The sequence below is a fragment of the Simochromis diagramma genome, unplaced genomic scaffold (assembly GCF_900408965.1).
Source record: "Simochromis diagramma unplaced genomic scaffold, fSimDia1.1 OVJJ01000753.1, whole genome shotgun sequence".
In the NCBI taxonomy this organism is placed as follows: Eukaryota; Metazoa; Chordata; class Actinopteri; order Cichliformes; family Cichlidae; genus Simochromis; species Simochromis diagramma.
The window spans coordinates 6,605,894-6,620,997 of record NW_024387523.1 but is presented as its reverse complement, the minus strand read 5'-3'; the positions used below and the strand labels follow the sequence as shown (position 1 = coordinate 6,620,997).

The 15,104-nt window shown below is 39.8% G+C and overlaps 1 protein-coding gene across 2 annotated transcripts in view; it reads left to right on the top strand.

The window, feature by feature from the left end:
- Positions 1 to 14,275, top strand: part of celf3a (cugbp, Elav-like family member 3a) — a 36,122-nt gene extending 21,847 nt beyond the window's left edge. For both annotated transcript variants that reach the window (XM_040021271.1, XM_040021270.1), the window contains exons 6-14: positions 727 to 806; positions 3,424 to 3,567; positions 6,457 to 6,601; positions 8,173 to 8,322; positions 8,481 to 8,540; positions 9,048 to 9,152; positions 9,952 to 10,095; positions 10,196 to 10,328; positions 13,675 to 14,275. In XM_040021271.1, coding sequence (XP_039877205.1) covers positions 727 to 806; positions 3,424 to 3,567; positions 6,457 to 6,601; positions 8,173 to 8,322; positions 8,481 to 8,540; positions 9,048 to 9,152; positions 9,952 to 10,095; positions 10,196 to 10,323 — 956 coding nt within the window. In that variant the 3' untranslated portion in view covers positions 10,324 to 10,328; positions 13,675 to 14,275. The remainder of the gene's footprint in view (positions 1 to 726; positions 807 to 3,423; positions 3,568 to 6,456; positions 6,602 to 8,172; positions 8,323 to 8,480; positions 8,541 to 9,047; positions 9,153 to 9,951; positions 10,096 to 10,195; positions 10,329 to 13,674) is intronic.
- Positions 14,276 to 15,104: the final 829 nt, after the last annotated feature.

Sequence of the window (15,104 nt, the reverse complement as noted above, 5' to 3'; positions counted from 1 at the left end):
AACTCTACTACTCTACTCTAAATAGTCTGAAACCTCATCGTTTAAACATTTAAATACTTAAATATTGCTTAAATGGATGCAATTAGCCATGTCGTATCTTATTTCTATTACCCCCGATGGCTTAGCTACTTAAAAACCTTAGCAATAATTCATATTTGTCCCACTGAATAAAATCATCAGCACTAAGATGATTTTGCTAAGCTATGCCCTCCACAATTTACAAAAACAGCCTTTAGTCGAGCATCCTTTAAAGCCACTGGTTGCAGCCAGATTCCCGGTCACGACTGTAGAAGTGTGGACTGACTTTGTTTTACCGTTTGTATTTAAATCCGAAGAATAAAGCTCACAGCATGTTGCAACTCCACCGTATAAATGACTATTGTCAGTAACAACAATGCTAATGATATTTTCCATGTAAATCAAAGTCCGCGACAGTTCAAACACAGAGGTTTGACTTTTCTGCGTTTGCTGCACGAGGCACGACTAATAGTGCAGTAGGTTTTATTGGTCATAGCTAATGATGCGTTTGGTGGTTTACGGGCTGTGATTGATGAAGCAATGAATGTTCTGTGGACCATGCTTAATGGTGCCACGGTAACAGATGAAATGCTAGATGCAAGATGGCTTCTAATGTATATTTAAAGGGAAGCGTTTTTGTTATAGTGTGTGTAAGTGTGTGTATGTGTGAGAGAGGGGCTGTGCTTAATGATGTGTCATTTCATGTAGGGTGTGCATTTGTAAAGTTCCAGAGCAACGCAGAGGCCCAGGCCGCCATCAACGCTCTTCACGGAAGTCGTACTCTACCTGTAAGTCCGCAAAATACACTCTTTCTGACACACATACACAAGCACACTCATGCTGCACATGCAGCATGGTTACACAAATTCAAATGAACCCAGCAGACGCACTCAGATGCTCCAAACCCAGTCATTTAGAGACTCACAGGGTGACTCAGCTAATGGTCACCACTTCTCCTTTCTGTCCCCCTCCTCCACACACACACTCACACACAATAGAGGACACACTCTTTGTAAAATGCGGTCATGATTTATCTCTGGAGGTCTTACTGCAGTGTGGCTTGATGTAGGGCGTCAAAATTAAAGTAAAAACCTATTTGTTTATTTAGTTTACGTCAGTAATGGATCATAAAATGTGCTCGTCTAAATCAGGACACTTTAAGCTAATAATAATACGAACGTAAGCCTTTATTAAACGCATCCATCGAACACATCCAAGCAATTATTTTTCAGACCTTTTCTGGGTCTCTATGCTCAGACAAAAACCTTCTGTTTGTGAGAACCAGCCAATCAGAAAGTTGTCTAAAAGGAAGACTTAAGGACGACACAAATAAGGATTATTTTGGACTATGGATCATGCAAAGCTGGGCTCTGCACTGTGAAGCAAGTTCTTTGTTCTGATATTTGCATTCACTTTACCTAGCATCACCAATCACACAAAGGTGGTTAGCAACTTCTAAGCTAACCCAGGCTTTCCCTGCATGTTCATGTGATAGAAGACGGACCAGCAGCCTCTGACCAATCACAATGATGGATACACGTACTGATTTCACAAAGGGAGATAAACCGCACTATGGGGAAAATATAAAGAGGTTAACGACACAATACAGAATGCTGCAGACAAATCAGCATCATAACTGTGTGTGAGAAGAAAAGAGCTGTCCAGTAATATAGTATTAAGTGTGCACTTTAAGCACTTATAATCAGTAAGAATGGAAAAAATCTCCTGTATTAATAAAGTTTAGCTTGGAAAGAAAGCTGGCACAGATGGTGACTGTAAGTTTACAGACTTTTAAATATCACAACTCTTTCATGGGAGAATCTGATGGATTACAATCCAGTCATTCAGTATGTTGGATAAAGTTCTAAGTTCCCTGCTCATCAGGGAAAGACAAAGAAAAACTTTAAACCCTCTGCAGGGGTTTGAGGTATCTTTCGGGGAAGACAAAGCTACTTTTCAGAGAATTGATTGATCAGTAGGTGGTGATTTCACACCTGTTCATCTCTGATCTGGAGGAGGTTAGGTTTGGCAGTAATAAGTTACCATGGCGATGCACCCCTGGAAAGAAGTGAACCGATTTTGTAGTACTGAAAACTCAGGCTTAACCCTGAAGTCACCCAGGTAAGATGAAATCTTGCTTCACAGTGCAGACCTCTGGTCTAGTAGATGTCAAGAATAAAAATATGAGCATAACAGCACTTTAAATATTTACACCAATGTACTTGTGTAAAGAATTAGGCAAATTACTGGATTTTAAATCTGTGTGATGTTCTATGGCGATGATGTCTGGTAGCTTTTAGTCAGGCAGTTTAAGTTTAAGCATAAAAAAGGTCATTTCACTCATTTAGAGTATGGTCTCAGCTCCAACTCAGTCACTCCAAGGAGTGTTTTACCTTTATTTGAATCTGTAGAGGATCTAATTTGATGATTGTTATCATCATTCTGCTGCATCGCAAAACTTTTAGCTGGACGGTCACCTAGGCACCATCGTGTGAGAGGCTTTAATAAACATGGGATTTCTATTTCCCCCTCGGTGATGGCGAGCTGTCAGGTTTCCCATCTCTTCACTGGTATTCATTATCCTCTCTTTAGGACATAAGTAGCGCTGGCTGCTCTTCGGAAACATTTCAAAGTTTTCTTTGTTAGTCCACAATAACATTTTGGAGTTTCTAAGTGGCAAACTCCAGTCATGGAGCCATGGGGTTGGGTTTTTTGGATGGGTTGGGGGGGGAGGCAGCAGCTTTCTCTGTGTAATGCTCCATGCAGCCATGCACTGTGAGGGAGAATGGGAAATGAACATAGAAGTTAAACAGCTCCAGTGACTCATTTAAACCATCAGTTTCTTATTTTGGGCTTTTTTTTTTTTACTTCAATGACTACTCTGGGTTTTTCCTTTGGAGTCATTTAGCTGTGCACCCGTAGGCCTGAGTCATCGGTTTGTCAAACTGTGGACTGATAAATGTTTTTGTTTTATTTTGTTTGTTTGTTTTCTAAGTTTACCTTGCAGCCTTTTGCAGTTTTACTCGAATCAATCATTTCCGATCTTGTGTTTTCAGAGATCTATTTTTCAGATTAAAATGTTCACTTAGCTCTAACCTCCAATCTTATTTGATGATGGCACAAACCGCTTTTGTCAGTGTCATTAGCCTTGAGCTCCACGAACATCCCTCTAGACACTACACTGAGTCTTTGAGTGATGCATTCATTGTGGAAAATGCATGTGTAAGGTAAACATATTGGATTCTAACCAGTTTTGTTAGGATGCAGTAAGAAATGCTCAGAGTAGTGGTGGTAACAGTGGTAATCTTTCCACTGTGCGTGTTTTAACCTCTTGCTGATGTTGAGCGTTGATGCTAAAAGCATCAGACAGATGGAGTTTTGATTTTTCTGCCTTTTCCTCCGCAGGGCGCCTCGTCCAGCTTGGTGGTAAAGTTTGCAGATTCTGAGAAAGAGCGAGGGCTCAGACGGATGCAGCAGGTGGCCTCCCAGCTTGGAGTCATCAGTCCCATGACCCTGCACCTCGGGGCCTACAACGCCTACACGCAGGCCGTGAGGAAGACCCGCAGACATACACATCTCACCCAAAACACACACTATCTGTCATGAGAGCACTACAACATGTTGCTGAAAATATTTATTTTGATCCCAAAATATCAAAAGTGAACTGTTTTTGTGTAATTTCTTTTAATGCTCTATCCTCTGCACTTTGTTTTCTCTATCTGGCTTTCTCATCATCATCTTTGAGCTATTTTAGTGCGATGGAAGATATAGGCACAGAAATCATCCTTTAATCCCCCAAAAAAACCATAAAAGAAAAAGCTACTCGAGAGACGCTTGAGTTGTAATGTTCTATTCAAGCATTTTATACTCAGAATTTCAATCCAAAAGAGATGTCTCATATGATATTAAGATGATTATAATTGGGAGGGGGAAAAAAATCTCAAATAACAATATAAAGTCATCGTCGCTAATTGACCATTTACTGCAAATGGTTTCAGATTTGCCTCATTTACAGTTGTTCAGATTATGATGTTTAACGAGGCCTCTCGAGACTTTTACTCATGATTGATGTGTTTGTAATTTAGTAAGAAAAAAGGTCACATAAAAACAAAATTTAAAAAAATGCTCAATGGAAGGGTAATTTAGAGAAATTGCAGGTAAAGCTCAAAGCTAGACAAAAACGAAGGCGGGGTTCAATAAAATTCTTTGTTTACAGCTCAGAGATGTGAATGAAGAAATGATCCAATCCACTGAATGTGTTTTGATTCCAAGCTTGTCAGTTTCTCTTATCGGGGCTGGCGCGTATTTCTAACAGTTGCATGTTGCAAAACGGTGACGTCAGACTCGTGGCTTTTGCACGACTGAGTCAGATGCGCGCCTTCTGTTTCTACACGGTGTTCAGACTCAGAGATAATAAAGCAGCTCTCTCGATGCTGCCACAGTCTTCCCACACAGGAAACCGAATAGGGATCAGGAAGGGAATCGATAAGGAATCTGACCTATAAGAAGAATCAATAATGCCGCTGGGTATCGATAAAGTCTTGTCAATATGAATCCTTATTACAGCTAAGGTGAAGAGCACACAACGTGAACTAAAGACTAATTATTCCCATGATTTGATCGTAATGAGGGATTATAACCATCAGGAAGCGATTTTTCCCGATGAGTGAGGTCACTAGGCAGAGTGCTCTGCGGTGCTTAGATGTACCCTTCAAACATATAGATTCATGTTTTCTGTTTTATTAAAGGGAAACATAAAACAACAAAAACAAGAGAGAAAAGGAAGAAACAAAGGGATTTAAGTAATAACAGGGAATTTTCTTTTCTCTTTTTTTTGTTCTCAATGACTGCTGGTGGAGTCAGGATGGGTCAGAGCACTGATACTTGGGAACGTTATAGTATATTTTCTTCCCCCTCTACAGCACTTATTTATTTCTGCGTCCTTTAAAGTAAGACTGTTGACTCAAGCCATCACATGGGAGGTCACTAGACTCTGGAACAACCCCCATCAGTCCCCCATCTGTCCCCCTTCTAGTCCCTTGGGATCCCCCAAAGCTATTGGAGGCTGGTCTGACTTAGTCTCACCAATGAGATCCATTTATTAGGTGAATTAGTTAGATAAATAAGTAATGGAGATAATAATTATCATCATTTAAAATAAATAAGTCAAAGAGAACCCATTATACTCATTTCCATCTTCACATTTTAATTCCTGGAGTTTATTACAGCAGCTTTGTGCTGCCTCTCCATTTATCCTTTCTCTTGCATAAACAGTGTTAACTCTGATCTTTGAATCTTTTATTTCAGTCAGGTTGACTGCCCAAGTGATCACATGATTTGGGGCAGCAGGAACTTTTTTGCTTTTCAAGATTGCTATAACCTTTTTTGACATCATATAGAGCCGACAGTTGGAATAAAAGAATACAGAAAACAACAAATATGTGTCTACTGTTAAAAATGTTATTACAGGCTCTTTGTGTTCTTGTAGGGTCTTTACCTTACAATATAAAACAGCTTGAGGCGAGTGTTGTTGTGATTTGGTGCTTTATAAATAAAATTGAATGGAATTGAATTAAAAATATTAGATTGCTGAGTTGAGCGTGTAGATTTTCAACGTAAGGCCTACGGGGCAAATTGGAGTCCCCATTATAACTCGTTTTTCAATTCACTAAATAAAAGTGACCGATGTTGCAGATGCATCTATTAAAAGCAGTAAAACATGTTATTTTACTCTCATATAGACAAGTGTACAGGGCAATAAACAAGCCTTTTGCCAAGCTGATGTAGTTGGTAATGTCAGTTAATTTGAAAATAATACAAACACTTCAGGAAAAGAAGAGTTATGGGCCTATTACTGCTTATTCATTTCATCTGATAAATATAATTGATTGTTAATTTGGTGACCTCTGCCCTCTGTCATTCTGCAGAAGTCCACGAGATGAAATGTTGAACATTTTGCTTCGCAGTAAATGAAAATAAATGTCTGTGTAATTTAGATTGATGTCAATATTAATAACAATAATAACAGTCAAATGTTAATAATAGTGAAAAACAGGAGGAAAAAAATATACATCATCAATCATCAAATATTGCTTATTGTTTTCTTATTGAGGCTCGGGTCTGGAGATGTCACAGTAATATTAAACACATCAATTTTAGTGACTGAATCTCATTATTGGAGCACGTTGATGAGGGAAATCTGAACAACGTGAGTCATTTCTAATCTGCACAAATCGCTCACTAAATGTCTGATGACGAGCCTCTGCACAGCGTCTTCATGCTTTAAAAGTCTGCTGGTGTTTCTGTACTTTACAAGTCTGAGAATACACACTAATGGCCTCTGCACACCGAAACACGGACTCCGAACTTACTCTAAATGTCAGTTTTGCCGACTCCTGCTCCTCAATCCATCACAGCATCTCTCTCTCTGTCCTCCAGCTGATGCAGCAGCAGGCCTTGGTGGCGCAGTCGGCCTACCTCTCTCCTGTTGCCACCGTGGCTGCAGTTCAGATGCAGCAGCTCGCTGCCCTCAACCCCAGCAGCATCATTGCCACGCCGATTGCATCCATCACCCCGTCCTCAGGTAATGAGAGGCAGAGATGTCTGGCCTTGATTAGATTTCTGCCTGAAGTATGAGGGCGGATATACAAGGAGAGGTGGACCAGAGAGGACAAAATTACACACATCTATTCTGTATTTTTTTTCATTCTGTCTCAAAGTTAACTCTTACTTTTTAAGGTAAAATAGGAGTAGGAGATGTATTTCACTTACTTATACAGTTTATATATAAACTGTATATTTAAATAAAGGTGAAAATTGCCAGGATAAGCGAGCAATTCACCTGCTTTTGAAGCCAACCTTAAGTGGTCGTTAGATTCAAAATTTTCAACCCTTAAAGTTGCTGCGTGGTTTATTTAAGACTTCTGAAAACTGGTAACAGTCTGCTGGCTACGGTTCACTCTGTTTAAAGGATCGTTTCTATGTAACGATGATACAAAACCTCAAATTTGATTGAAAGTAACTAATCAGTCAAACAGCTGTCATTACATTTGCGTCAGAGGTTTCTATTGGTGCGTGAAAGTACGTGACATCACCACCCTCCTCTCACCCACTGAAACAATAGAGATCTTTCATGCACAGTAACCGCAAATCCACTTTCAAATCTCATAAACTCATATTTTATTTAGAGTAGAACAAATGAAATGTATCAAATGTTTAAACTGTGCAAAAAGTGCAAATTCTAAGAAAAAAAAAAGCTCATTTTGAATTTGATGGCAGCAGGATGTCTCAAAAAAGTTGGGTCAAGGCCATGATTATAACTGTGTAGCATCCCCTCTTCTTTTAACAGCAGTCTGTAAACATCTGGGAGCTGAGCAGACCAGCTGTTGGACATTTGGAAGATGAATGCTGTCTCATTCTTGTCTGATGGAGGATTATAGCTGCTCAGCAGTCCAGTTTTCCATTTTAAATGAGCTTTGGCCCAGGGAAGATGAGTGTTTCTGGATCATGTTCACAACAAGCCTCTTCTTTGCATGATAGAGCTTTAACCTGTGTTCACAGACAGTGATTTCTGGAAGTATTCCTGAGGCCGTGCTGTGATTTCCATGACAGAATCACTCCTTTTTTTAATGCAGTGCCAGAGTGCCCAAAGATCATGGGCATCCAGTGCTGATTTTTGTCCTTTGCACACAGAAATTTCTCCAGATTCCCAGACTCTTTGGATGATATAATGTACTGTAGATCATGAGATCTTCAGAGTCTTTGCAATTTTATGTTGAGGAACATTGTTCTGAAATTGTTCCACAATTTGTAGACCTCTGTCAGTCCATCTCCTGAGAAACTCTGCCTACTAGCCTGTTGTGAAATGTTTCTTTTTAGTACAACTTACTTCTCCATCCTTTTGTTGCACCTGTTTTGTTAAGTTGCTGCCATTAAATTCAAAACAAATTTTTCTAAAATGGTTTTCTCAGTTCAAAAATGAGATGTTTTGTATGTTCCACTGCAAATGTTTTATGAGACTTGCAAATCATTGCATTCTGTTCTTATTTATACTTAATAACAGTGTCCAAACTTTTTTGGGGGGGGGGGGGGGGCACTGTGTTTCTAGGACCTATAAAATAGAAATTAATGCTGTTACTTTGAAATCATCTGCAGGTACCAGCACTCCACCCTCCATCGCAGCTACACCCGTTCCTGCTCTGCCTCCACCAATCGCAGTGAACAGCTACCCCTCTGTGCCAGCACCACCCAACGGCCAGCCAGCTACAGAAACCCTGTACACTAACGGGGTTCATGCCTATCAAGGTACAGGCATCGCATCCTACACAGATTATAGCTGTATCCTCAGATTCACAAACCTCTTGTGTAGCATTCATATAACATTAAATATATCAAATAACATTCATGATTTTTTTTTTTTTACTATGCTGTAAGTTGTTAACCACATGTTGGCTGTGTTACAGCTCAGAGTCCTGTGCTGGACCCCCTGCAGCAAGCTTATACAGGCATGCAGCACTATACAGGTGAGAATCAGGATTTACAGTGGCACGCATGTCCAATATAACTTAATAAATTCTTAATAAATAACCATGCATTTCTAGAAATGCATTTGTGGTAGAGAAGTCCTTGTTTTGTGTTAGAACAGGGACAATTACAAACTTTAAGTGACGTTGGACTCTGTTTAGTAGATTTAGATTTAAGTAAGAACCTTTTCAGGTTACGAATGCAAATTGCAAACTTACAATCAAATGCAGCTGCAGTACCTTTTGGATGTCAGAACTGCTGCATGTGCAAAGAAGAAACTCTCATTCAAAGTCAACACATGCACATATATTACAAAGTGTAAATAACCTCCAGCACTATAAAGTGAGTCACACATCACAAACTTTATGCAAAACATAGCCCAGTTTTAGCAAACCTGTAGGTGGGGATGGAGCTCTGTCAGATGTTTTAAGTGAAAAATGATTAGTGTGCAGTGTTCTGCTTGCATCGCCACCGCTCTCGGCTCACCTGTTCCTCCTCTCCATCAGCCACCTACCCTGCTGCCTATGGCCTGGTGGGACAGCCGTTCCCTCACCAGCCCACGCTGGTGGCCCAGCAACCTCAGCAGCCACAGCAGCTGCAGCAAAGAGAAGGTAAACTCAAAATGGGGTTTTACATGTTTGGCTAATTTACCACAAATCAAACAAGCTTTACATCACAGAAAACCACCAGAATGTTCTGCTGTTTAGGGAAATGTTGACCAAATGTTATCAGCCATTTAAACCGGCCACTTTGTTAGGTACACCTTGCTAATAATGGCTTGGACCATGTTTACCCTTCAAAGCTACCTTAATTCTTCATTTGATAAAATCAGCAAGGTGCTAGTAAAATATTCCTCAAATTTGTTTCACTATAGCATCACACAGTTGCAGATTTGTCAGCTGTACATCCATGATGAGTCTCTCATCCCAGACGCGCTCTATTGAACTGGGATCTGGCAGGTCATTTGAGTGCACTGAACTCCACCCATTTTATAATTTGAGCTTTATAACTAGTGTGTGATCCTGCTGGAAGCAACCATTAGAAGATGGGTACACTGGAAACCTACCAACTGAAAGTTAGAGCAGAAATCAAGACTCATCAGGCAACCTTTATGTGGTACGGTTCACACAGGCTCATTGGGGAAATTATTATATAAAATAATGATATATAATAAACTTTGAAAGCACATTGGTGTGTTGCAGCAAAAAATCAGATTTGTAAAGACTGCTCCTTAAATCTGTATGTTTTAATATGCACACAAAAAAGGATGACATAAACATTGCAGACAAAGTCTGTGTAGCTGGAGGTAGTTTGGCACAGAATTATATGAAAACAGAGGAAAAAAACTGCCATTTTCACTGACCGCTTAACCTGTGTGCGTCTCTATGGCTGCCCTGTCTTTGTGTACAGGTCCCGAGGGCTGTAACATCTTCATCTACCACCTGCCACAGGAGTTCACTGACTCTGAGATACTGCAGATGTTCTTGCCCTTTGGAAACGTCATCTCTGCAAAGGTCTTCGTCGACCGTGCCACCAATCAGAGTAAATGCTTTGGTGAGTCACTTTGACGGTCACAGGTGTCTCTTTCTTTCCTGCACAGAAAGAAATGCTGCTGTGATATAACACTACCTTTTTATTTCTTTTTTCTTCTTAGGGTTTGTGAGTTTCGACAACCCATCCAGCGCCCAGACTGCCATCCAGGCAATGAACGGCTTCCAGATTGGCATGAAGAGACTGAAAGTGCAGCTTAAGAGGCCCAAGGATGCCAACAGGCCTTACTGAAGGAGGTGAGTTTCTATATATCGACACATATTTCGTTTTTTGGGGAGGAGGAAGCTCAGGGGAGGGATTGATAGACAGCTGGAACTGTGTGTGCAAGCTAAGGAGACAGAGTGGATGTAATTGGGGGGTAAATGGCTGTCTTTCATGTGGAACCAAAGAAGTCAATAACCCTACAGTAGATTAACTTTAATGAGGTGAAAGCACTAAGAATACCATCAGTCTGAAACAGGATCAGAAGATACCTTTTGTTGTGTAAAAGTGGCTTGCTCTGTTTTTTTGCTCACTCTGTATTGAGAAGTAGATTTTATTTTATTTGTTTAGTTGTTTTTTTTTAATGGGTTCAAATGTTGTCTAACCAGTGTTCTGTCACAGGGTTGAATGCCTACTGCTGTCCCTCATTAATTTTTTTCTTTTTACTTTCATTTTATTGTTTTTGTGCTGTGCCATATGTGCCATTTTTCCTGAGAGAAAGAGAGAAAAAACAAACAAACAAAAAAACGCCACACCACTCTCAAGACTGTCCCGTCCATACATATATGGTGAAGACGTGCGTCGCTATGGGTACAGTTGCCTAGCAACCGCTAAAACCTACTACCTCCCCTTCCTTCTCACTGCGTTGTAAGTTAATTGGCCTGTGTTGGTTGGTTGGTTGGTTGGTTGCTGTGGCGATATTGCCTGTGATGGTTGCCATTAGCAGTTTGGTTTTTTATTTCTTTTTTGGGGGGGGTTTTGGGCCGTTGCCTTGATTCACCATGCTCAACTGCATGGCGGGTTACTGTGGCGACCATGAACTGTGTTTGGTGTGCTGTGAGTTTCCTCTTTTATTATTTTATCCTGGTTTTAATCCTTGCAAACACTGATCAGTAATCGTCACTTACCTCAGCATCTGTAAGCAACTGATTATCATGACATGCTGTTTGCCTTTAAAGTCCTCTAAAAGCTTCAGTGCTAAGAGCTAAATTAGCTGGTTGACCATCAAATATGGATACACGAGACCTCTCCCGGACATCTCTTTGGTTTTGATTGGTTTCATTTTTGTCGTCTGTCATGATTATCATTCTTACATATCCCTTCTGTTTAATTGGATGGTGTGGTAGTTTTCGGTGAGTGCGAGGTTTTCGTTTTGTCGTGATTCAATTCCATGTGACTTTGTGCCTGAACTTTGTCCATGTTTATTTTATTTTTTTGTGAGGCTGAAAGAAAATATATACGTGCCCCTGTATACGGTTGACAGCAGAGTATTTATGTACGACTGACTGATCGTGTGTGAGATGAACACAGTGTTGTACGAGGTGCAATCATAAAGCTTATGAATCACAAACCATACCTAGATAAAATATGGCCAATCTGCTCTTCAAGGTCACTTCCTTGTGCACTTTTGCACATCTTTCATCTCCTGCTGTGCTAATTTAAAATTGCTCTCTGGAAGCATTTTTATTACCACTCTGTGTTGGCTTAATGTGTATTTTTAAGATGTGCTCCCTAAATCTGAGGAGCAGGGTGGCTAATGAATGCAAGGCCAAAACAATCTACCACATGGTGTATCTACCACACAATGACGGCCGCCCCTCTCCCCAAATTTAGGACATGGCCTTTAATGTTCTCCCACAGATGCCTCAGAATGTTACAGTTAAACTGTCCTGTCAGTTTCATCATTGGGTACAAATTAACAGAGCCTAATCTCACAAAACAAGAAGCACACTCCCTTCTCCACACCTTACCTGATGCATCACTTTCAGGTTTGGAAAGTGTGGAAACTGCAGTGGATCCTACGACCCTCTAATCATCAGTGATGATCGTCCACAGGATATTCGGTCAAACCTGACACTGAAAATGATTGAGCAACTCTAATGTCCATTGCGATCTAGAAAGGTCAGCAGAGCTAGAAGAGATCCAGAGTTGCTCACTCGGGTGACCCTGAAGAGGCCAAACCTAAATCTGAATTATTGAAGCCCTCGGTGGCAGCATCCTAAAACTTTGTGATCACATCTCGTGTTAGTGCAAGTGTTTTTGTGTTGAGTAAAATCTGAAAATTGTTGGTGTGTGTGTGTGTGTGTGTGTGTGTGTGTGTGTGTGTGTGTGTGTGTGTGTGTGTGTGTGTGTGTGTGTGTGTGTGTGTGTGTCAAATGAGACACTAGCTACAAGGTTTTGGGTAAAGCTGTTTTGTTCCTGTGACATGTGCTGCTGGCTGAGGAACTACATTCCTCTGTAGGAATTCTGGGACTCCAAAAGCTAAGAAGAAATAACCATAAATAATCATAAGGTTGAAATAATACCCCCCCCCCCCCCCCCAAAAAAAAAAAGTCCACCTCCTATCCAAACCAAAACAACAATCAGAGCATCTGCAGGTCATAAAGTCAAAAGTAAGAAAAAAATAATTTATCGTGCTGTAAAAAGTCTGAAACTGCTGAAAAATCCGAAAGTGAATTTTCAGGAGAGTTAAAAAAAAATGTTGCTGACAGAATTTTTCTAGTCCCCAGAAACAATCAGTAAATTTTAATAAAGTTTTATTCCACTCCATTAAAAAAAGAAAAAAAAAAAAATCACTTTAAACAGCCATTGACAGTTTCCCCTTCTTCCCCTCTAATCCTCTGCACTGTCTTTGTGTTTTTAATAGCTACAATGTATCAAATGTAAAACACCCCACAGTATTTGTGCACAGTTTTATACATACTTCACTTAAATTCACTGACGTAGTTAATATCTTTGAAATTCTGCTGTATTTAATTAGAGCTAGGCTTCGCATAGCCTTTATGATTGAGAGCAGGAGACTCATATTCATTCATGTACTGCCCTACTGCACAATTTGTCTCAAATTTAGATAAACGAAGCATAAAGGAAAAGGTCTCAGAAGGTAATAAATAGATTCTCATACCTGCAGATGTTGTGTTTGCAGCAGTTTGCTTAGAAAATATGAATTTGTGATGCAAAAATGAGTTTTCCTGAGAAACTGCAGTTTAATTAAATACTTCTTTTTGTGAATGCCCCTCTGAAGAAATATATATCTTATTTGTTTTATCTAAAATTTAAAGAGTTGATCCCCACCAGAATTCTTACTGTGCATGTTCTGAATTAAGTTGCCTGCAATAAAAGACGACAGACAATTTTCTAAGAGCGTGCATACACTTGCGGCAGTGTGCCTGTCCCTATTCCAGCTGCATGGACACTAGTTGATTACTCAGACTCCCCCTGAGGCATCAGTGCAAGCAGTGTGTAATGCAGACACCACTTCCAAAGTCTTAAACTTCTGTGTTTGATTTCTGCGATTTGATCTAAAAATAATACTCATACTTTGGTTTGTTTTTTTCCTCTTTCCTTTTCTTCTTCCTCTGTTCCTTCTTCACCTCTCAGGAAAGTATTCAATCAAGAAAAACCACTTGGGATGTCCCAGCCTTTTTTGGTTGTTTGACCAACCATATAGCACAGGAGCAACACTTCACATAAAGCAGTATCACGTGTATGCGCTTTACAAAAACAAACAGCAGCAGCAGCAGCAGCAGCAGCAGTAATATCAGCAACAAACGCATCGACTGAATCAGCATCCGCAATATGAGAAGTGCTCCCGAGTTCCTATCATTCCACAGCTGGATTCATTTATATATGTACATATCTATTGTTGGCAACAAGATATACATGTTAAGAAAAAGCATATCACTGATGTTATTCTACTGAACAGGGTTCTACTGTATAGTGTGATTTGTGGTCTGCGGAGTTAACAGAAGGCCAGTCTACACAGTCGGAGGCAAAAGAAAATACTACTCTGTATGATTACCATTGGTAATATTGTTATGTAGAGTTAGTTTTATTATTTATATGTAAATTTAAAAACAATGGGGGTACTTAAGCTGGAAGAGAAATGGATTTCCTCTCACTGTAAATACTTTGGTTTAAAAAAAAAAGAAAAAAAGGAGGACTCTAAAACTTCACCAGTTAACATTCTCTGCTGCCACAACTTTTAAAAATTAACAAAGCGGAAGGAAGGGCTGGGAATTTTTCTATCTTGATTTTTTACGTTTTAATTTATTTGGTAATCAATTTGACGGCGGGGGACATGTGACAATTTCTTTTTTAATTTAAGAAGAAGAAGAAGAAAGAAGAAAAAAAAAACAGGATTCCTGTGGTCTTCATGATGATGAACACTACTGCTATTATAGAGTTTTTAATTACATAAATGTACCTATGGAAGTGGAAAAAAACGTTTCTTTATTTATTCTCTACAATCGCTGTTTTAAAACATATGTCTTTAAAAGAAAATAAAGTACAATTTAGAAGAAATTTCACAGTGTGAGCTCTTTTTTTCCTTTTTTCCCCTGTGAGACTAATCAAATCAAGTTTGGGCGTATGATCGTGAATGGGTTATTCTGGGAGGTTTGCTGCTCTCTAAAGGCCTAAAGAAGAATTGAAAGTGAAAAATATCTGTAATCCTCCAGAGGTTTGGTGGCTCCACTGTGGACCTAACTGACTGAAAACTACTCAAAGGAAGTTTTCCATTCATTTAATTTCCTTGTAGGGCTGCTTGAATGGACCATCACTGGTAAATGAAGCACATTTATATACATGATTAACATAATGCCCAGAGTTAATGCACATAATTTTGTCGGGCCACTTTTGGCAGCGTGATTTCTGATGACTGTGCATGCATAAATATTCAGCTCAGTTATGAAGACAAGGGAGGAGGCTGAGGTGTGTGTTTAACCACAGCTGGGGTATGCACTGAGTCTGTCTGGCACAGCCTTTTGGGTTTGGTCTGATCAGTCTAAACATGCCTTAGCCCTCTGGCA